This window comes from Strix uralensis, chromosome 1, assembly GCF_047716275.1.
Source record: "Strix uralensis isolate ZFMK-TIS-50842 chromosome 1, bStrUra1, whole genome shotgun sequence".
Classification (NCBI taxonomy): domain Eukaryota; kingdom Metazoa; phylum Chordata; class Aves; order Strigiformes; family Strigidae; genus Strix; species Strix uralensis.
This window is the reverse complement of record NC_133972.1, coordinates 97,363,189-97,379,833: the sequence shown is the minus strand read 5'-3', so window position 1 is coordinate 97,379,833 and position 16,645 is coordinate 97,363,189. Positions and strand designations below refer to the sequence as shown.

Here is a 16,645-nt window from a genome sequence, read left to right as displayed (position 1 = left end):
CATTATAACTTAAAAGTTTACTCTTAGAATATGCAAGATATCCAAAGCCACTGGGGCAGAAAAGGCAGAGAACCTTCTGCCAGCACCCATCTCTAGTTTTAAAGCTTGACTGCTTTATAATATAACATCAACATGCCATGTCTAGCCTACAGTTTTAATATGGGCTAATTAGAGTAGGTTGGCAAGCACATTCAAAGAAACATAGTTTTGTATGTTAAATAGGTTAAAGCCCAGGAGCCAAAAACACTTTTTGGTAGACAGGTATGCAGTAAAATCATGTGACAATATGGCTGGGAATCTGGTAAACTAGCATATTTTCCTACCACCACCCACAATTTCTTTCACAAGGTTTACTGTGTGATCACAAGGCTTTCCTTTTAACATTATTAGGAGTACTACTCGTAAATATTTACATGGCACAGACCTGTTTTGCAGACAAAGCGGCTGCAGGATGACGTCAATTAGAAGCATCTTTCCTGGGAGACACTTCCTGTGTGCAAAGTTAGGATATGATGAAAAATGGTAGTTATGGGCAAGGTCAAATAACAGGGTTGATTAAAATGGAGCTACACATTAAACAAACAAAACAGGCCCAATCTCACAAGGAGGTCAGTGGTTTTTTTGAGCTTCTGGACAGCTCTAGGAATTTTATTCTTGTAATATGACAGACTGATAGTAAATTGAAAATTTTCTCACAGTTACAACCTCAGCACTAAGAAGAAGCATCTGGAATCGGGTTTCTGTGTCGTGTAAAATGGGCTCTGTCTTTATCTGCTGCTGCATTTTGTTCGTAGCAAGAGCAAAAGCATTGCCCCTGTCAGCATTACTCTTTCTTCTATTATCGTACCATAGTTTAGACTTAATGTTGCTCTATTTAGTGACCCCCTTTCTCTTCAGGCAGAAGACTTCTTTAACTGTAATTTAATTTATACTCTGGAGTATAATATTAAATGGTAATTATTTTAGAAAGAGAAAGCACGTATTAAGTCACTCCAACTTAAAAACTGAGAAACTTTCAGGGAAAGCAAACCTCAACATCTTGTAGCAACTGTAATAATGCCATCAAATCACACCACTGTGCTTTTTAGTATTCCGGTGTTGCAGGCAGATCCGATCCCCAATAGCTCTGTTTATTCCTCACAGTACTTAGTGCTGCATTTAGAACATAACTGACTGCTGATGGGCAAATCTAAAACCATTCACACTTTAGTTTCTTTGACCTATCTTGTCAACAGAAATGAAACACATCTCCGATTCAACTGTATAAACATTTTATTTAGGAATATATTGAGATCCAGACTTGAGAAGGAAATCCAGTTCTGTTACATAATGCACTGAAAATGCTTTGCAAAGACTTACGATGAATGTTTAAAAAAGATATTGCATATTATATGTGTATATTTTCAAGAAATACTGAAAATATTGAATTATTTTGCTTGGCTTTTGAAGGACAGATAAAAACATTTATACTCTAAGCACTTCTGGCAATAGGTCATTACAAAATGTTCCTTCTCAGGATTTCTCATACCTTCCATTAAAGTCCTCTGAAGTATATCAAGATGCCAAAAATAAAAACCTACTCCTTCAAGTCACTAATCAAGTTACCGCACATTCTTAGTCTCCTGCAAACGTGAAACATTCTAGCCTATCTTCATTATGGTCTCAACCATTTCTTTAACAAAAAGGTAGGAACAGGCCAGAATAACACCATGACTCACAGAACAAACCATTGGTAGAATTGTTTTCTCCCTTCACACTTCCACCCTGTTTGTATCTTCTACATTCCTTCTTTGCTTTTATCCCTTCTGATCTCTGGAGTAAACTGATTCTGTAATGTATTGCTACATTGAGGATGGCATAGAGAACAAAAGCAGGCCTTTGCTCTGAAATTGATCTTCTGGCATTTGCAGGATTTGTAGATCTACCAGGAGACACTGCACTATATAATATAAAACACGTATGTAATATCACATATGCTTTTAAAAATATCACCACTCCAAATCCTAATTCATGTTCTACAGAAAGAATGTGAATGGCTAATATTAAAGAATTGATTGAATATAAAAAAGTGTGTTAAGTATTTTAGAAATTTTTATGGATATCTTTGTAAAACCTACAGGAAGGGTAGGGTAACTTCACTGCCGGATGCACACAGCTGACTCATTTCTTTATCTCTCTGTCCAGTTGCAGTCACAAGGGAAAATACAATTGTTCTTATCAGGGTAACATTCTGGCAAGTTTCCTCGGAAGCTAAGAAAAGTATTTTATTGCACGTTAGATGTGTCTATAGAGCGCCCTCTTGCATTAGGAATACAGCATTACAGGATTGTGACCAGTAGAAACAAGGATATTTGGTCTCCTGTGAATTCTAATTTTGTCATATATCCCTTTACTTCATCTGTTAGGAAGCACAGAAGAAAAATATTTTAGTAGAAAGAAAAGTACAATGTCCTAGGAACAGTGGGAAGGAGAAGAGACATACTGGCAAAAAGTGAATAGCTGAAGTCTTCCAGGGGTTTCTGCTAGGGCCTTGTGTATCAATTTAATAGAATCGTTGCATCACTCATGAATGCTTGAACCTTAGCTCCAACTGAGGCAGGCTACAATGCTAGCTATATTTCAGCATACAGCACATAAGAGTTTTCATATTAGTTATCAAAACAGAAGTGCCTACCTTTATATGACTGTAAATACAAAACCTTTGCAGTTTCAGCTGTCAGTTCACACTGTTAAACAATTTAAGAACTTTTTCTTTTTAACTGGTTTCCAGATTCTTGCTATCCTTCCTTTCAAAATACAAATCACACCATTTCAGATTCATACCTCAGGACAACTGCAATAATACGCTTCCCCAAAGCTTCACAGAGCCACATTAGGTGTTTCTTTGTTTTCCCGATAAAAGTATTTTTTCTCCTCTTTAGGTAATTCATAATAAGTATTTTACAGCAGCAAACCGTCTCCTCCAAACCCATACTGGTCAATCTGGCATAGCTTCTCTTCAGCCTAGAGTGCAGCATGTTGCTTCTTAAGTGATCTCGTTTTTATCTCCTTGCTACTGTTCTGGGAACAGGAGGTTGCAGAGCAAGGATGTGCTTTGTTGCATGTTTCCCAAGGGATCTCACAGGGCTTTGTGCAATGGCCAGGCAAGCACTAGGCATAGTTAAGCACGGATTTTTTTTTTTTTTTTTAAAAGGAGAGAAACAGTTCAAACTAAATGGGGAGTCATTCTCCCCTGACTCCTTCCCTTAAGCTTAGGGACAAAAAGGCTTTCTCTGAAAACTTACATTCACTGTATATCCTGAGCATAAACAAGAAAATGTGGTTTTAAAATTATAGGAAGACTAAATTATTAAATGTAAAAAAATCTAATATTTTTAACTTTTTATCTGTTCTCCAGTTGAAAATTCATCAGATTTAAGGAGACTAATCCTCACTGGCAGTTTCCTGTTCACAAGCGTCACCCCTTCCTTTTTTAATGTTTTCATCACATTGTTTCCGGTTTCTGCCACTTCTTGGTGAATGTGCCTACTACTACATCACTCCCTCTTCGATCTAACTCTTATGCTTGTTAACAGAGTGTTGCAGACTACAATACTCGAAAAGAAAATCTCACTAGTTGGATCAGAGACAGCTGTTCTGAGAGTTTATTCAGAGCCTTTTGACCTGTGACTCCTGCTAGGACTGGACCCTCCACTGCGGTACGAAAAAAAACAAATAAACGCATTTTTCTTTAGCTGACCACATATTTATATTCTAACCACAGCAGCAAAGCAGCGGTGAGTAGGATAGAAAAAAAACCCAAGGTAGTGGAAAAAAATTGCAGAAATGGTTTTGATGGCATGTACAGTCAATAGGTATTCTGCAGTTCTTCAGAACCGGGAACCATTGCAACAGTGAGTGTTATGTCCTGAAGACACGGACACAAAAAACACTTTAAAAAGAAACAGAGGAAAAAAAGACTAACTACCATAATGCAGTCCTGTGAACATGCTGTGCATCTCCTGAATGCCTTTGGTTCCTCTTCAGTAAACAAGAGCCTTGATTCAGCAAAAGATTTCAAGTTCTTCAATGCAAAATTACTTAACGTATAAATGCTTCCTGGGTATTGGTTCGATTGTATAGTTAAAATGGGATATAAATGACCTTGCTGGATCAGTATCTAGTAAGTACAGATATTCAACAGCTCAGTGTCAAGTCCTTAATGCTTAGAAAATTCAGTCCCACACTTTGCAGTTTCGTGAGATTTTAATATATGAAAACTGTATTGTTTATTCGTCAAAGTTTACAAAAAATAAACTGCATTCACTTTAAGTTTTCTTTACAAGTGAAGCAACAGACAACTATAATTAATATAATTTTTTATAACGAGAAAGGGATTATCATTCTTAAATTAATTTTAATTTGGTGGTTTGCAAGTACTTGGCAACAAAGATTGATTTTCTTCCTAGTTTTTCTTTTATAGCATGGATAAATAAAGCTTTTTCGTGTTTTACAGCAGGCTTGTCCTTCACAACAGATCCACTTTCCAATTCACAGAAAAGTGAGTCTTTTATCCAGCAACGCATAACTAAGCAAAACTTAACTGAAGTCCATTCAGCACATTCAGTTTCCAAAGCACAGTGACATAAATGATTAACTTCCGCAGACACACGGAATGCAGTAAGGTATTCTAAGGCAAAAGATCTTTTAACACACAGAAGTCGTGACCATGATTTCAGCTGTGCAGAAGCCTTCTGCTTCTATAAAACAAAGATGGACCATTTCATACTTTCCCAAGACTTTTTTTAATGAAATATCCCACTAACTTCTGCGGTCTCTGCTGATACTCCACAAGTACATCATGTGAGCTACTAATCTGATCCCCTTCAAGCCGATTCAGAAGAGTGACACACACTACGGCAGCTAGAAATTAAAAGACAGAATTAGTTAGGAATGACATTCTGGCACTTCTACAGTCCAAAAGCACAAACATTTGAAGGAACAGCTAGAAGATTAGAAAAATGAGAGAAAACAACCACAAAAAAATGGTGCATAGTACCATACGATGCTAGGGGACTAGCATGCTGTGGATGACATAAAGTTACAAATAGTTTAAGACAACTGATCACTACATTAATAAAGCAAGAGCTCTCAGGTAGCTGCAGATACTTGTTGTTATATCATGATTCTTATGTTTTTCTAGATAGGAATTACATTTCACAAGTACTCAGGAACTGTCAGACACACTGTTCTAGCAGGGGTAGTTACAGCCCTCCACTATCTACACCTTATCTCCAACACAAACCCCTGTGCTGTAGATGCCATCCCTCTGGAACCAGCTGAGCCACCTCGAGTTTCATGGATGGGGAGCACTGCCAAGTACATGAGGACCTCACAGCTCATCTCAAACTCATCTGCTGCCTTTTGGTAATCAGAGCCCCACAGGTAAAATCCCTTCTTTCACTCAAGCTGAGCCCTACCATCACTCTTCTGTATCTGGGGTTTCTGCTAGTGCCAATTTGCAGAACACAAGCAGTAATGCACATTACAGATGTACAAAGTAGAGACAACAAAAAGGACAAGGCTCCCTAACGGCTCACTGATATCATGGGTTGGGTTTTTAATCTCTCTCAAGTCAGGAAGAATTGAGGATGTTTGATGTAACTGTTGGCCTTTTAGCTTATTTTTCTTCATTTCGTCCTCCTTGAGTTGTGTTTTAAATCAGCAAATTCCTTGCCAAGGAAAGTGAGAGACTATAGGTAACATGTTAAGTAGAAAGACACTGTATTACATTATTTGTAATCGCTTTTATTTTTTGCCTAATCTTTACTGAAAATTAGTTGGTTTGTGTAAAAAAATTAAAAACTCATTTTATGATTAGGAATGGTTTATTCATGATGCTACTAAAAATCTTCAGCTGTTTAAGAATTAAATACGTAAATCTACACAGAGTACTTATATTTTCAATTTGATATGAAAGTATAGAAAGTGATTATAGTTTTAGATGTATGTGAGAATCACCTGATTGCTTAAATTAACCACTTGCTTCCTATAAACTTCAAAAACTAACTGAAGAAAACAAATTAATGCCATAAGGTAATTCATTGCTTTAATGATTTATGTGCTTGCCACAGGCTGAAATAGCAAACAACAGGACTAAACTGTGAAAGAACCATGTGACAAAGTCTGCATAAATTTTGAATACATGTGACACAAATCAAACAATCATAGCAACAGAACCATAATCTTCTGCATATTAAAAAAACTTACAGTATGTTAACACCTCATTTGCAGTTTTTAACCACAAATCTCCTGCAATGCAGAAAACTTCCTACAGCTTGAATAAAGTGATTTTAAATTCACTTACCTTTGACACCGCTGAGATTACACATTGCAGCAAATACAGAAGACTCCATCTCTATGTTTCTGACACCAGAATCATAAGCTTCCTTCAAATATTGCAGTTTCTCTTCTTCATTATATAAGCAGATTGCACCATCCAACCTGCCCTGTCCTACAAAGTAATTTTGCAGAAATTCAGTGATAAAGTCACAGAACAAATTCAGTTTCTAACACACCCAATTACTGCAGTTTCCCCTATACAGTGTCCAGTTTTACTACTACTCTTTATTTTCATGCGCAAGACAAATAGGACAAAGTGATTCTTAGCTACTGCAGAGCTTCTACATATTACTTTTATTTTTTATAATGTGAATCACAGTGATTTTATTAGTCTTCTCCAGCTTAAATTCTCAAATTCATAAATGGGAAAATGTAAGTAGTAGTTTCCCACATGTGGGGCATGTGTCAAATTCAGCAACAAACTTTAAGCTGCATGGAAGTGCTGTATTTTTTCTATGTTTAATCATTGTCTAGAAAAACTGCCAGGCTCGAAAATGCCTTCCTGATGCAACCCTAAAAGGATGAACATTTTATTACTTACAGACTCTCTAAGGTAAAAGATGAAGAGTCTCTTAAGCTAACTAGGTAATACTATTACAATTTTTTGAGAAAATTAGTTTATTCAAATTATTCAAGACTAACACCTACAGATAAAACAGCAGCACGTTACATATGGTAAAGTTTTTTAAAGTAAATTACAGTGTTTTACTCAGTATTTTTTTGTTTTCAGATGTACTCCTAAATCAATGCCCTTGACCCTGTTCTCAGTTTTTGCTGTATGAGTTGAAAACATTCCTGACACTGTTTTTTTAGTGTAGCTTGCACCTGTGATTGGTGTCTGAAGAGTTACACAAACTGACAGTGTCTGCTTCTGACCAAGCTTGAGCACTATTATGAAGACCATGTATTCCCCTCAGTATTGCACCCCTTGTCACCTATTCAGTAACAACTACAGAAAGCAGTATCAGGTGCCACCTACACTCTGTTCTCACAAGATTTGAAAGATGTTTGTCAATAGACTTGGGAGATCAGAAAAGCACCTGAATGTCTATACATTTATCCAAAGTAAGCCTTGGAGGTTTGCCTCTCCTACATAGCAGCATTGACACAACTCAGCAAGGTATTGTCTTTAGTTGTCTGATCACTGCTTTGCTCAAAATGTGCATCGGAAACAAGTTCCAACACTTCTTTTAGAACATATTTACTTTAAATACTTAACCAGTGGGGGGAAAAAAAAAACCAACAACACAAATAACCAAACCAGCCATAAATAATTCTCATTCCTCTAATCCTTTAGGATGCCTCAGTAAATCACAGAAATTTTGTGATAAACATACCTAACTGACAAGTTCATGAAAAGTGTATAGTAGACTGTATGTATTTCAGAGGATCTATTAGAGCTGGGGGGAGATAAACCCCCACAAAATTAAAAGTTCAGTGTAGCCAACTGCTAAGCACAATGCTTGATTTTACATATATGAAAAATACTCAAAGTAGGGAATGCATTCTGTTCAGTGAACTGGAACCTTAATGTTAAATTATTATTCAATATTTATCTGTTGCAGCTTACCAATACACTTCTGTTAGTCTGTTGCCAGCCTTACCTTCATAGAAATCCAAAGTGCACATAGTGTTTCCAATGACTGTATTGAACTGATTGATTTCTTTACTGCACTGCATCAGTTCCTTAGCGAGCTGTTCATCTAGGTTTGTACTACGAATTACAGTCTTTCCCAGAATAACCTGTTCAAACTGAGGTTTGAATGTGGCATCTACAGACTGCCTAGTTATAACCACTGAGCCTGGCTCCAGACCTGCAGGTAAAAAAAAAAAAAAAAGACATATTTTTTCACAATGTGAAAAATGTGATTAATGCTTTGTTTCCACACACATAAAACATACATCTTGACCAAATCCCGCTGCTTTTAAAGGCATCAATTTTTCCCCTGAATTCACCAAGAGAATTTTGTTTGTGCATACCTAGCTGCTTCAGTTTATTATTACAAATAATTTTTGAAAGAATTAAATTTTTACTTTTTAACTACATATTCTTTCTTATCTCATACAGGACAGGAATGTCCTTCTCATCACTTTGATAGATCTCCTAAGTGCATTTTCTCTATCCAGAGAGGCAGATACTGCCTTTTCTTTCAATATTATGGAAGCAAAATGCTTCACCTCCTGTGCAAAAGTGTTCTGACCATCAATCACTTACTTGCAGAGAGATGCTTCACTCTCCTAAAAAGATGCTTTGGTTTGAAGAAAAAAAGAAATCAAGAGGGGAAATACCTATTCCACCAGAGGTGCCAATGCGAATAATGGTTATGTTGGAACACTTGGCATGATACAACAGTTTGATCAGCTCGTGCAACATGATTGAAATAGAAGGAATGCCCATACCATGCTGAAATGAAAGCAGAAATTCATATTTGACATTCACACAGGCAATGCAAAATATATACAGAAGGAGCTAGACAGTATCTCCTTCCCGATGTTTTTTTTCAAATATCATTTAACTCACTCCCTCAAAAACCCTTATCTGTGGGCTTACTGAAAGGCCACTGCAGGTAAACAGAAAGACTCCCACTGTCTTGGGTGGACTATGGATGAAGTACAGTATTTCTAAAAATCACTAATTATAAAATATTTACATCCTCAGAAGCATAAGCAGCGTCCTTTACTAATAGTTGACAAATGCACTTCATCACAGAACTTTTCTTAAACACAGAAAAACCCCACTGCTTTTTTACCAACCTGAAATGCTAGTGAGTAGTTAAGCTAAAACTCTTCAAAACACAGACACTGTGGTTTAGTCACAAAGTTCAGCACATATAAGTCCACCTCAACTTGCATGATAATGTGATAATTACAACCCAAATGAAAGGGTGCAGCATGATATTACAGTTATGCAATTAAAGTATGTAATTGCATCTACAAATTAAAGGTATGAGGTTTTAAAATGCATGAGTGGGCAGCACAAGTCCCATGGAATGCTACTCTTAAGCTATGTTAGCACATTTGACAATGCCACTGTAGCTACTTAGCTATGGATGCATTACAGGCATTTTTACCAATACCCCACATGCACTGAGCCACCTTTTTTTCCCCATTGTTCACGATACAGAACAGGGATGAGGCAACAGTAAGTCTGCTCAAAAATTTATAAGGCCATCCTTGCAACACCTCAGTGGTACACTGAGGAAAAAGGAGGCAAGAAAGGAATGAAGGTGTCAGAGATTTGACCTTTTACAAGAAAGGGCTAAAAAGGAATTCTTAATATGCCGATTGTACTATTTTGAGCATGGCTGATATTATCTTAAAATCCTGACTCTGCTAAGAGTTTAAAAGAAATGTGCACTCATATTTTCTACTTTGAACGGCATCATTGAACTGTGTCCCGTATCTGATTCAGTGAAGTACTTACACTGACTGACAAAACAGGTCCCACTTTGTACATTGCGTAACGGTCAGTTCCCGCACAGATGTTAGGATAGTCACAACCAGGGCTTCCAAGCCCCAGTTCTTCAGCTATGTAGGTGATAAAAGCTTTCATCCGTGAAGGACTTCCTCCAACACATACAAACTGGTGTGGACAGCATTCAACAAAAAAATCAATTGCATGATTCGGTATATCAAAGAACATGCACAGATCAACATAAGGATGCAAACACCTCCCATTAACACAAAGCTATTCCCTGATGTGGTTCTTCTCATAATCATTCTAAAAGGCCATGAAGAAAAATTATGCAAAAATTCTATATAGCACTCAAGTGCCTTCATCCTGTTTAAACTAGTAAAAGACAGATATTGACTTGAAGGCTCCCCAAAAGGGAGTTCTACCTGAATGCTGAAGACTGCAGCATTTGTCTTTCTACTGGATGGAAAGAGAAAGTCAGAAACAATTATCCTCCATTTTGCTTGGTACTGGAGGTGACAAGAACCCAGAAAATTTTATCCCCTTTCCATTCATTCCTCAACTGGCGGTATGCTGACACATTTAGTCTTATTTTGAAGACACTTCAGCCTTCTGCAGAAAAGCTGAGGCTTGCTGAATGAAATGAAGCTTCTTACCTTTACATCTCCAAACAATGCTGGGAAATCATGGGTACCGGTCCCGAGAGCAAAATGGTACAGGATGTCTTCTTTCATTTTCTCCAGGTGAGGGTTGCAGAGATGGATAAAATTCTCTCTGCCAGGATAGCAGAATTGTGAAACATACAGAATCACAGAACAGTTTGGGTTGAAAGGGACCTTTAAAGATCATCTAGTCCATCCCCTTCTGCCATGAGCAGGGACATCTTCAATTAGATCAGGTTGCTCAGAGCCCTGACCAGCCTGACCTAGAACGTTTCCAAGGATGGAGCACCTACCACCTCTCTGCGCAACCTGTTCCAGTGTTTCACCACCCTCATTGTAAAAAATTTCCTCCTTATACATAGTCTGAATCTACCCTCTTTTAGTTTACCCCTCATCCTATCGCAACAAGCCCTACTAAAAAGTCTGTCCCCATCTTTCTTATAAGGTCCCTTTAAGCACTGAAAGGCCAGAATAAGGTCTCCCTGGAGCCCTCTTCTCCAGACTGAACAACCCCAACTCTCTCAGCCTGTCCTCACAGGAGAGGTGTACAGAGTATATACAAAAGCCCACACTGAAGAGATGCAAATTTTGCAAAGTCAAGCAGTAAATGTTGGGAAATGCCACACCTAAGCATGGCTGCACTACTTTATTTTAGTTCCTCACACATTACATTAAGGAAAACCTGAATCTCATGATCCTCTTACATCTCATAATAAATCACATATGATATTTAACATTCCATTCACTGCACACAATTAAATATGCTAAAGAAAAGCCCAGATGGTACGATGCATTTGCAACAGTGCAACCTTTATCTTATACAATATTAAAGCTGTGAACCAGGGTGGGTCTTCATAGTGAGCAGAAAAATGGGAGCAGGACCAGGGAATATTCAATTAGACCACCGTACTACATACATAATCTACAGCAAAGTTGAAAAGCAAAACTGGCCTCTGTGTTTTGACTGACCCTCCTTACCACTTGAGAGGAGTGAGAAGATTTGGGCTTTATAGACAGGCCCAAAGGGCATTTCTGGCAATTTTGCTCACTCTAACTCTGTGTCATACAGCCAGAAGGGAAAAACTCTATGTCATGAGACTGGTAACAACAGTACAGAGGATCTGAAGTAGGAAAGAAGCAAACAGAAATCTGAAGCAAATAAAAAAACATGGTAGAGGAAAAAAAAAATGCAAGAAAAAGAGAAAGAGGTAAAAAAAATTCACTTCCTCTTAAGCTGCTTCCTGTAAGGAATTGATACAGCTTAAAACAACCCCGAACAGACCACTTTCTGAAGAACCAGGAAACTACAAGGTAAGGAGGGAAAATTGAACTACTTAGCATGTGGGATCCCCTTCATGGAACATTTGGTAGTGGACTAACTAAGCAAGCTGAATGATTCATAAAACGTCTGCCTTCTGTGCTTGATGTTTTAAGTTCAGTTGAAACAGGTAGGAAAGACTAGTCAATAATCACAAGCTTAAGCAAAATACTGGCCAATACTTCAAAGTCGTTTCCAAGAGATGAAATCAAGCAATAAGTATCTTCCAGACACAAGAAGATGACTTAATAGCTTAATGAAGGCTCACTGCAGTCACAGCATGGCTCAGCAAATTCAAACTGCTTTGTCAGAGGAGACACACAAGAGTTTGCCTGGAGTTTATGCAAAAAATTGTTAAGACTTTGCAGGAAGCACTTTGAAGCCTAAACATAGGTGTTTAGTGCTACTTTAGATGTTTTAGGTTATCTTGTCTGCCTTCTAATGCCTCTCCAGAAGGGCAGTGCTTTTCTGTAGGTCCTATGTCTGATCTGCTAATCCTGTGCAGGATGTATTGGTTACCTTAAGAAACCTAAAGTGGCCTAGATGCCCATACTGAGGTCACTGAACTGCTCCTCAGAAAGCAAAAAAAAATAGTTACAACCCCAATATTCTGAGTATATCGATTGTTTCTGGTTTTGAAATGCTCTCTCTAAGGTCACTAACTATCCAGCAGCAGCTGCAGAGCCATAAGTAAGAGGTATCATCCCAACCCACTCTATTTATCAGCCCAACACAGCGGGTGGTTCGTTCACCCCTTCAGTAGTAATTCCTTTCCACCTCCCACATGCCCCATTTGCCTCTCTTCATACAAATCCCACCTGAGGTAGAACCAAAGGCTTTGGTTGCCTTTCTTCTTCCCTCCGAGAGACTGGTTTGACTCTGGGAGAAATAAAGAGCGGGTTTATGGCTCTTCAGAAAGGCACAGACAGCAGTCCAGGAGTTTGCCAGCTCACGTGAGCAGAATTCCCAGACTGCCTCCTCTGAATTATTCCTGTTCACTTTTGTGGGACTCTACCCGTATTTAATGTGTCACTCACTAATGCAGCTCAAATAGCTGGCTGCACTGATGTTTACTGGAATGGCTTTTATACACAAACAGGATATGATTTGAAATCACTTTACAATTTGTTCTAGGCAAGCAAAAAATATTTCCTTCTTTATGAGAACACCAGCAATAAAAGCTTCTCTTCAGGAAATAAACTGGGAAAAGGCAAGGCCTCTATTAAAAGTACAGCAGAATTCATGTAGTATGTGCCAACACCACTGTCCTCATGCCTGGCCTAAATACAGCTTCCTTCATCAGCAGTGTCTATATTTCACCTTTTTCATCTCATACCCTACTAGCAACACTCTTCCACCCAGTGCCTCACTGCAGCCAGGGGCTGTTACCAACTTGTACTGGTTATCTGCCCATCCAGATCTAATTGCAGACTTGGACCCTGGGGTAAAATGGGCAATGAAAGTAAGCATATTACTATGTGTACACAGGACCAATGCCATGGATTTACAGTAGAGGCAAAGTTTGCCTGATAAAAATATTTGGCCTGTAACTCTAAGGAGCAGACAATTTATTCCCCTCACTGTTGTAAAGCACCTAGAACTTCTGGGGGTTTAAACAAAACATGAATATCTGAGGACCAAACATGCATTTATAATTTTACTAAAATAAGCTTAAAGTAAGGATTAGAGAAACAGATTGAAACATTTGTTTAAACTCTTGAAGCAGGTAGGTCTGGCCATACGCAGCAACCAAAGTCAGTATTTCAACAGCTCACTAGATGAAAAAAATTACAAAAAACAAAAAACATCACCTATGCTTGGGAAAAATCACTGTTGTGATAAATGAAAATGGCTGGCCAGCAAAGCCCTCTGTGTAGGTGTGGTTAAAGCCGATAAAAAACTCCATTTGTGAAAACAGCTTCAACTAGATACTTCATGTTATAATCAATATTTGTATGATAAACTTTTATCTTAAACTAAATGAGCGTAATGAGTTTGGGGAGGAAGGCAAGTGTAAACTTGGGCCAAGATAACTCATTTCTGACTTACTTTGAAGACTGTTCATCATCAGTTTTCTTCTCATTTGAGACACCAGGAGCCATGTATGCTTATACCTAGAATTATATTAAAAAAAATTGGATGTAAGTGCACCAGAATAGTCCCATCTGTAAAGCTATAATCATTAACAGTGAGAGAAACCTTCTATATTGATGATACTATCATGAATATTAAACCCCCAAAATAATCCAGCCACACTACAGCTTTTATAACTGTAGCAAAACGAGCATCTCCAATTTTTTGGATGGCCAACCATCACCACTTTCAAACCACTGAAGCCTACACTAATCCCTTGCTAATGTAACCCCCATCTCACCACTACTTCTGTTCTGTGGTATAAGCAACACCCAGTTAGCTAGTTTCATAGCTAACTAATCCTCTTTCCTTTATACCTCCCCACAGCGACAGTGACCACCTAACTAGCTTTAGCCCCCTTTCACCTCTGGCTCCAGAAGGTCTCCAAAACTCATCTCTGTCATATGCCTGAAACCGGAGTCCAGGAAGCATCTTACTCATAATATCCTCCTCACTAGACTCCTCCTACTGATCTTAAGAGCATTTCTATCTGCCCCAGCCTAAGGGTGAGGAAGACTAAACAAAACATGACTCCAAAAAGTCACAGCACTCTAATTTATCATCCATCTTGAGTATCTTTTTTCCTAGTCCATTACTCTAACCTACACCAAAAAAATTTTCGTTTGTGCATTCTCCTTTTCATTTGAATAGGCAAATGTCTCACTGAGGCTTTGGTACTGATACGAATGATTCATTTGTTATTATTTTCAGAAGTGACTAAGGCTATGTGCCCAAGTTGGTACTTTCTGTCAATGCCCTTACAGGAAGTACTGAATCACAAATTTTTGCTCTACCCTCCCTTACAAAGAGCCTGACAGCACATCGATTATAACAGACAGGATTGTAATCCTTAAAAACCCCAGGATTACAATACAAGGAAATAGAAGTCAATCTTGCAAGAGAATTATAGAATATATGAATTTTGAAAGAACTTAAGAACCAAATGAAATAAACCTGAAGTCTGCCTGTTAAAAGCCACCAAATAATGGAAATGTATTAAAATTTATAAGGACAATTAGTTTTCTTCATTTAAAATATTAACCTTTATTAAATAGACCTAAACTTCACATCTAATAGATATAGTAAATGTATACTAGAATCTATGATCAAGGAGGTAAAGTGTAAAAGTTGCATTTAGAATCAGTTATGCATCTTTATGGTCGTGTGACTAGAGCCAGTTACTACAGGGTATCGCTATTATATCGCATACATTACGGGGAAAATGCCTCACTTGTTCCAAGAAAACTGCAGGGCTGAAAGTCCTAATAACAAAGAGTTGGAAGATAAGACGAAGAAACAGCAAAGTGATTTTTATGTACGCAGATGACAAATGGCTGCAAATAAACCGATACTCATACAGCTGCTGTTCACAGTTTTAAGCAACCATGTGATTTTTAACAGTGTTCTCGGCTCTGTGATTCCCTAAGTCATGATGTGCTTCAAAAAACTAAGAACAAAGTTCTGATAGTCCAAAGGTCCTGAATACCCTCTCCAACAGCACCCAACCAGAGATGCTTTGGCAGAAATAGAAGAAAGGAGCAAGTAGAAAGCAGTTTTCCCAAGGCAGACCCTTCCGGCAATCAGGTAGTGGCTGACAGGCACCCAATTCACGTACAGACACAGAATTCTCACATTGTCCAAACAAATGGAAATTTTTATCGCCATGTCAAAGCAGTCTTCCTACGCCAAAGTTAAAACTCATGTTCAAGAATAACGTGCTCCCAGCAGGACTCGGCTCAAGAAAGGGCACGGTTCGCTTTATCATGTGTGAAAACCCCTCCGACTGATGGTTTCAAACCACGCAGAATCCATTATAATTACTCTCAAATTTCTTCTCCACCCCGCTTCTTTTTTTTTGAAAGGAAAAGCTCAGTTAATGGCACCTTTACGGAAAAGCTCTAGTTCGGTGTTGATTCATCGTTAGAAAAACTTAAATCATGCAAAATTGACCATTATACTGTGGCTTCCCTCTTGAGGCCGCACGAACAATTGCAGCCCGCTCAGGGCGCACATCCCCGCCTCGGCTCGGCTGCCGGAGGAGCCCGCGGCAGCTCCCGCCCATCTCGCCTCGGAGACGGGGGCTCCACCGAAACCCCCCGCAGCCGACGGACGCCCCGCAGCCGGCGATGGCCGCTCCCCTGGCCCCCCCCGATCCCCTCCCGGCGGCACCCCCGTCGCCGCCGCCACCCCCCTCCCCCGCGGGGGTCTCGCCGCCCGGCGGGCAACCGGGGGGGTGCGGCAGCCGGGAGGCGCTGGGGACACCCCGCCACCCGCCCGAGGCGGGCCGGGGGGCCGCAGGGGTGCCCCCGCCTTGTGCCGCCGCGCCCCCCGTGGGGCGGCTGCCGGGGCTCGGCGCTCACCTGGGGCAGCGGGAACCGCCGCTGGGAAGCGAGCAGGGCCTCTCGCCGCTCCCCGCCGGCTGCAGCCGCGCCGGCCCAGCCGCCTCCCGGCAGCAGCGGGCGGGCGGGCACCGCCCCGCCCCGGGCCGGGGCCGCAGCACCGGGCGCGCTTAACCCCCTGCGCGCCGGCGGCGCGGCCGCCCGGGGACGCAACGCAGCCGCCGCCGGGGCCTCGGCGAGGCTGGGCGGAGGGGGGGGCGAGCGGGGCGGCTGCACAGAAAGCGCTGTTCGGCGGGCAGGCACGGGGCGGGGGCTCCGGCACCGGTGAGGGACGGGCCGCGGTGCGGGAGGGGACCGGGAGCAACGCGCCTCGTGTGCTGCAAGCGCGGGGTGTCCT

General features: G+C 40.1%; 1 protein-coding gene across 1 annotated transcript; it reads right to left on the bottom strand.

The window, feature by feature from the left end:
- Nucleotides 1-1,254: 1,254 nt before the first annotated feature.
- UPP1 (uridine phosphorylase 1) lies at nt 1,255-16,377 on the bottom strand. The gene is made up of 8 exons (XM_074874858.1): nt 16,270-16,377; nt 13,826-13,890; nt 10,453-10,570; nt 9,806-9,964; nt 8,671-8,785; nt 7,986-8,195; nt 6,347-6,493; nt 1,255-4,902 (listed from the first exon to the last, which is right to left on the bottom strand). The coding sequence occupies exons 2-8, from the start codon at nt 13,876-13,878 to the stop codon at nt 4,763-4,765; spliced, it is 942 nt and encodes a 313-aa protein (XP_074730959.1). The 5' UTR covers nt 13,879-13,890; nt 16,270-16,377; the 3' UTR covers nt 1,255-4,762.
- Between the last annotated feature and the right edge of the window lie 268 nt (nt 16,378-16,645).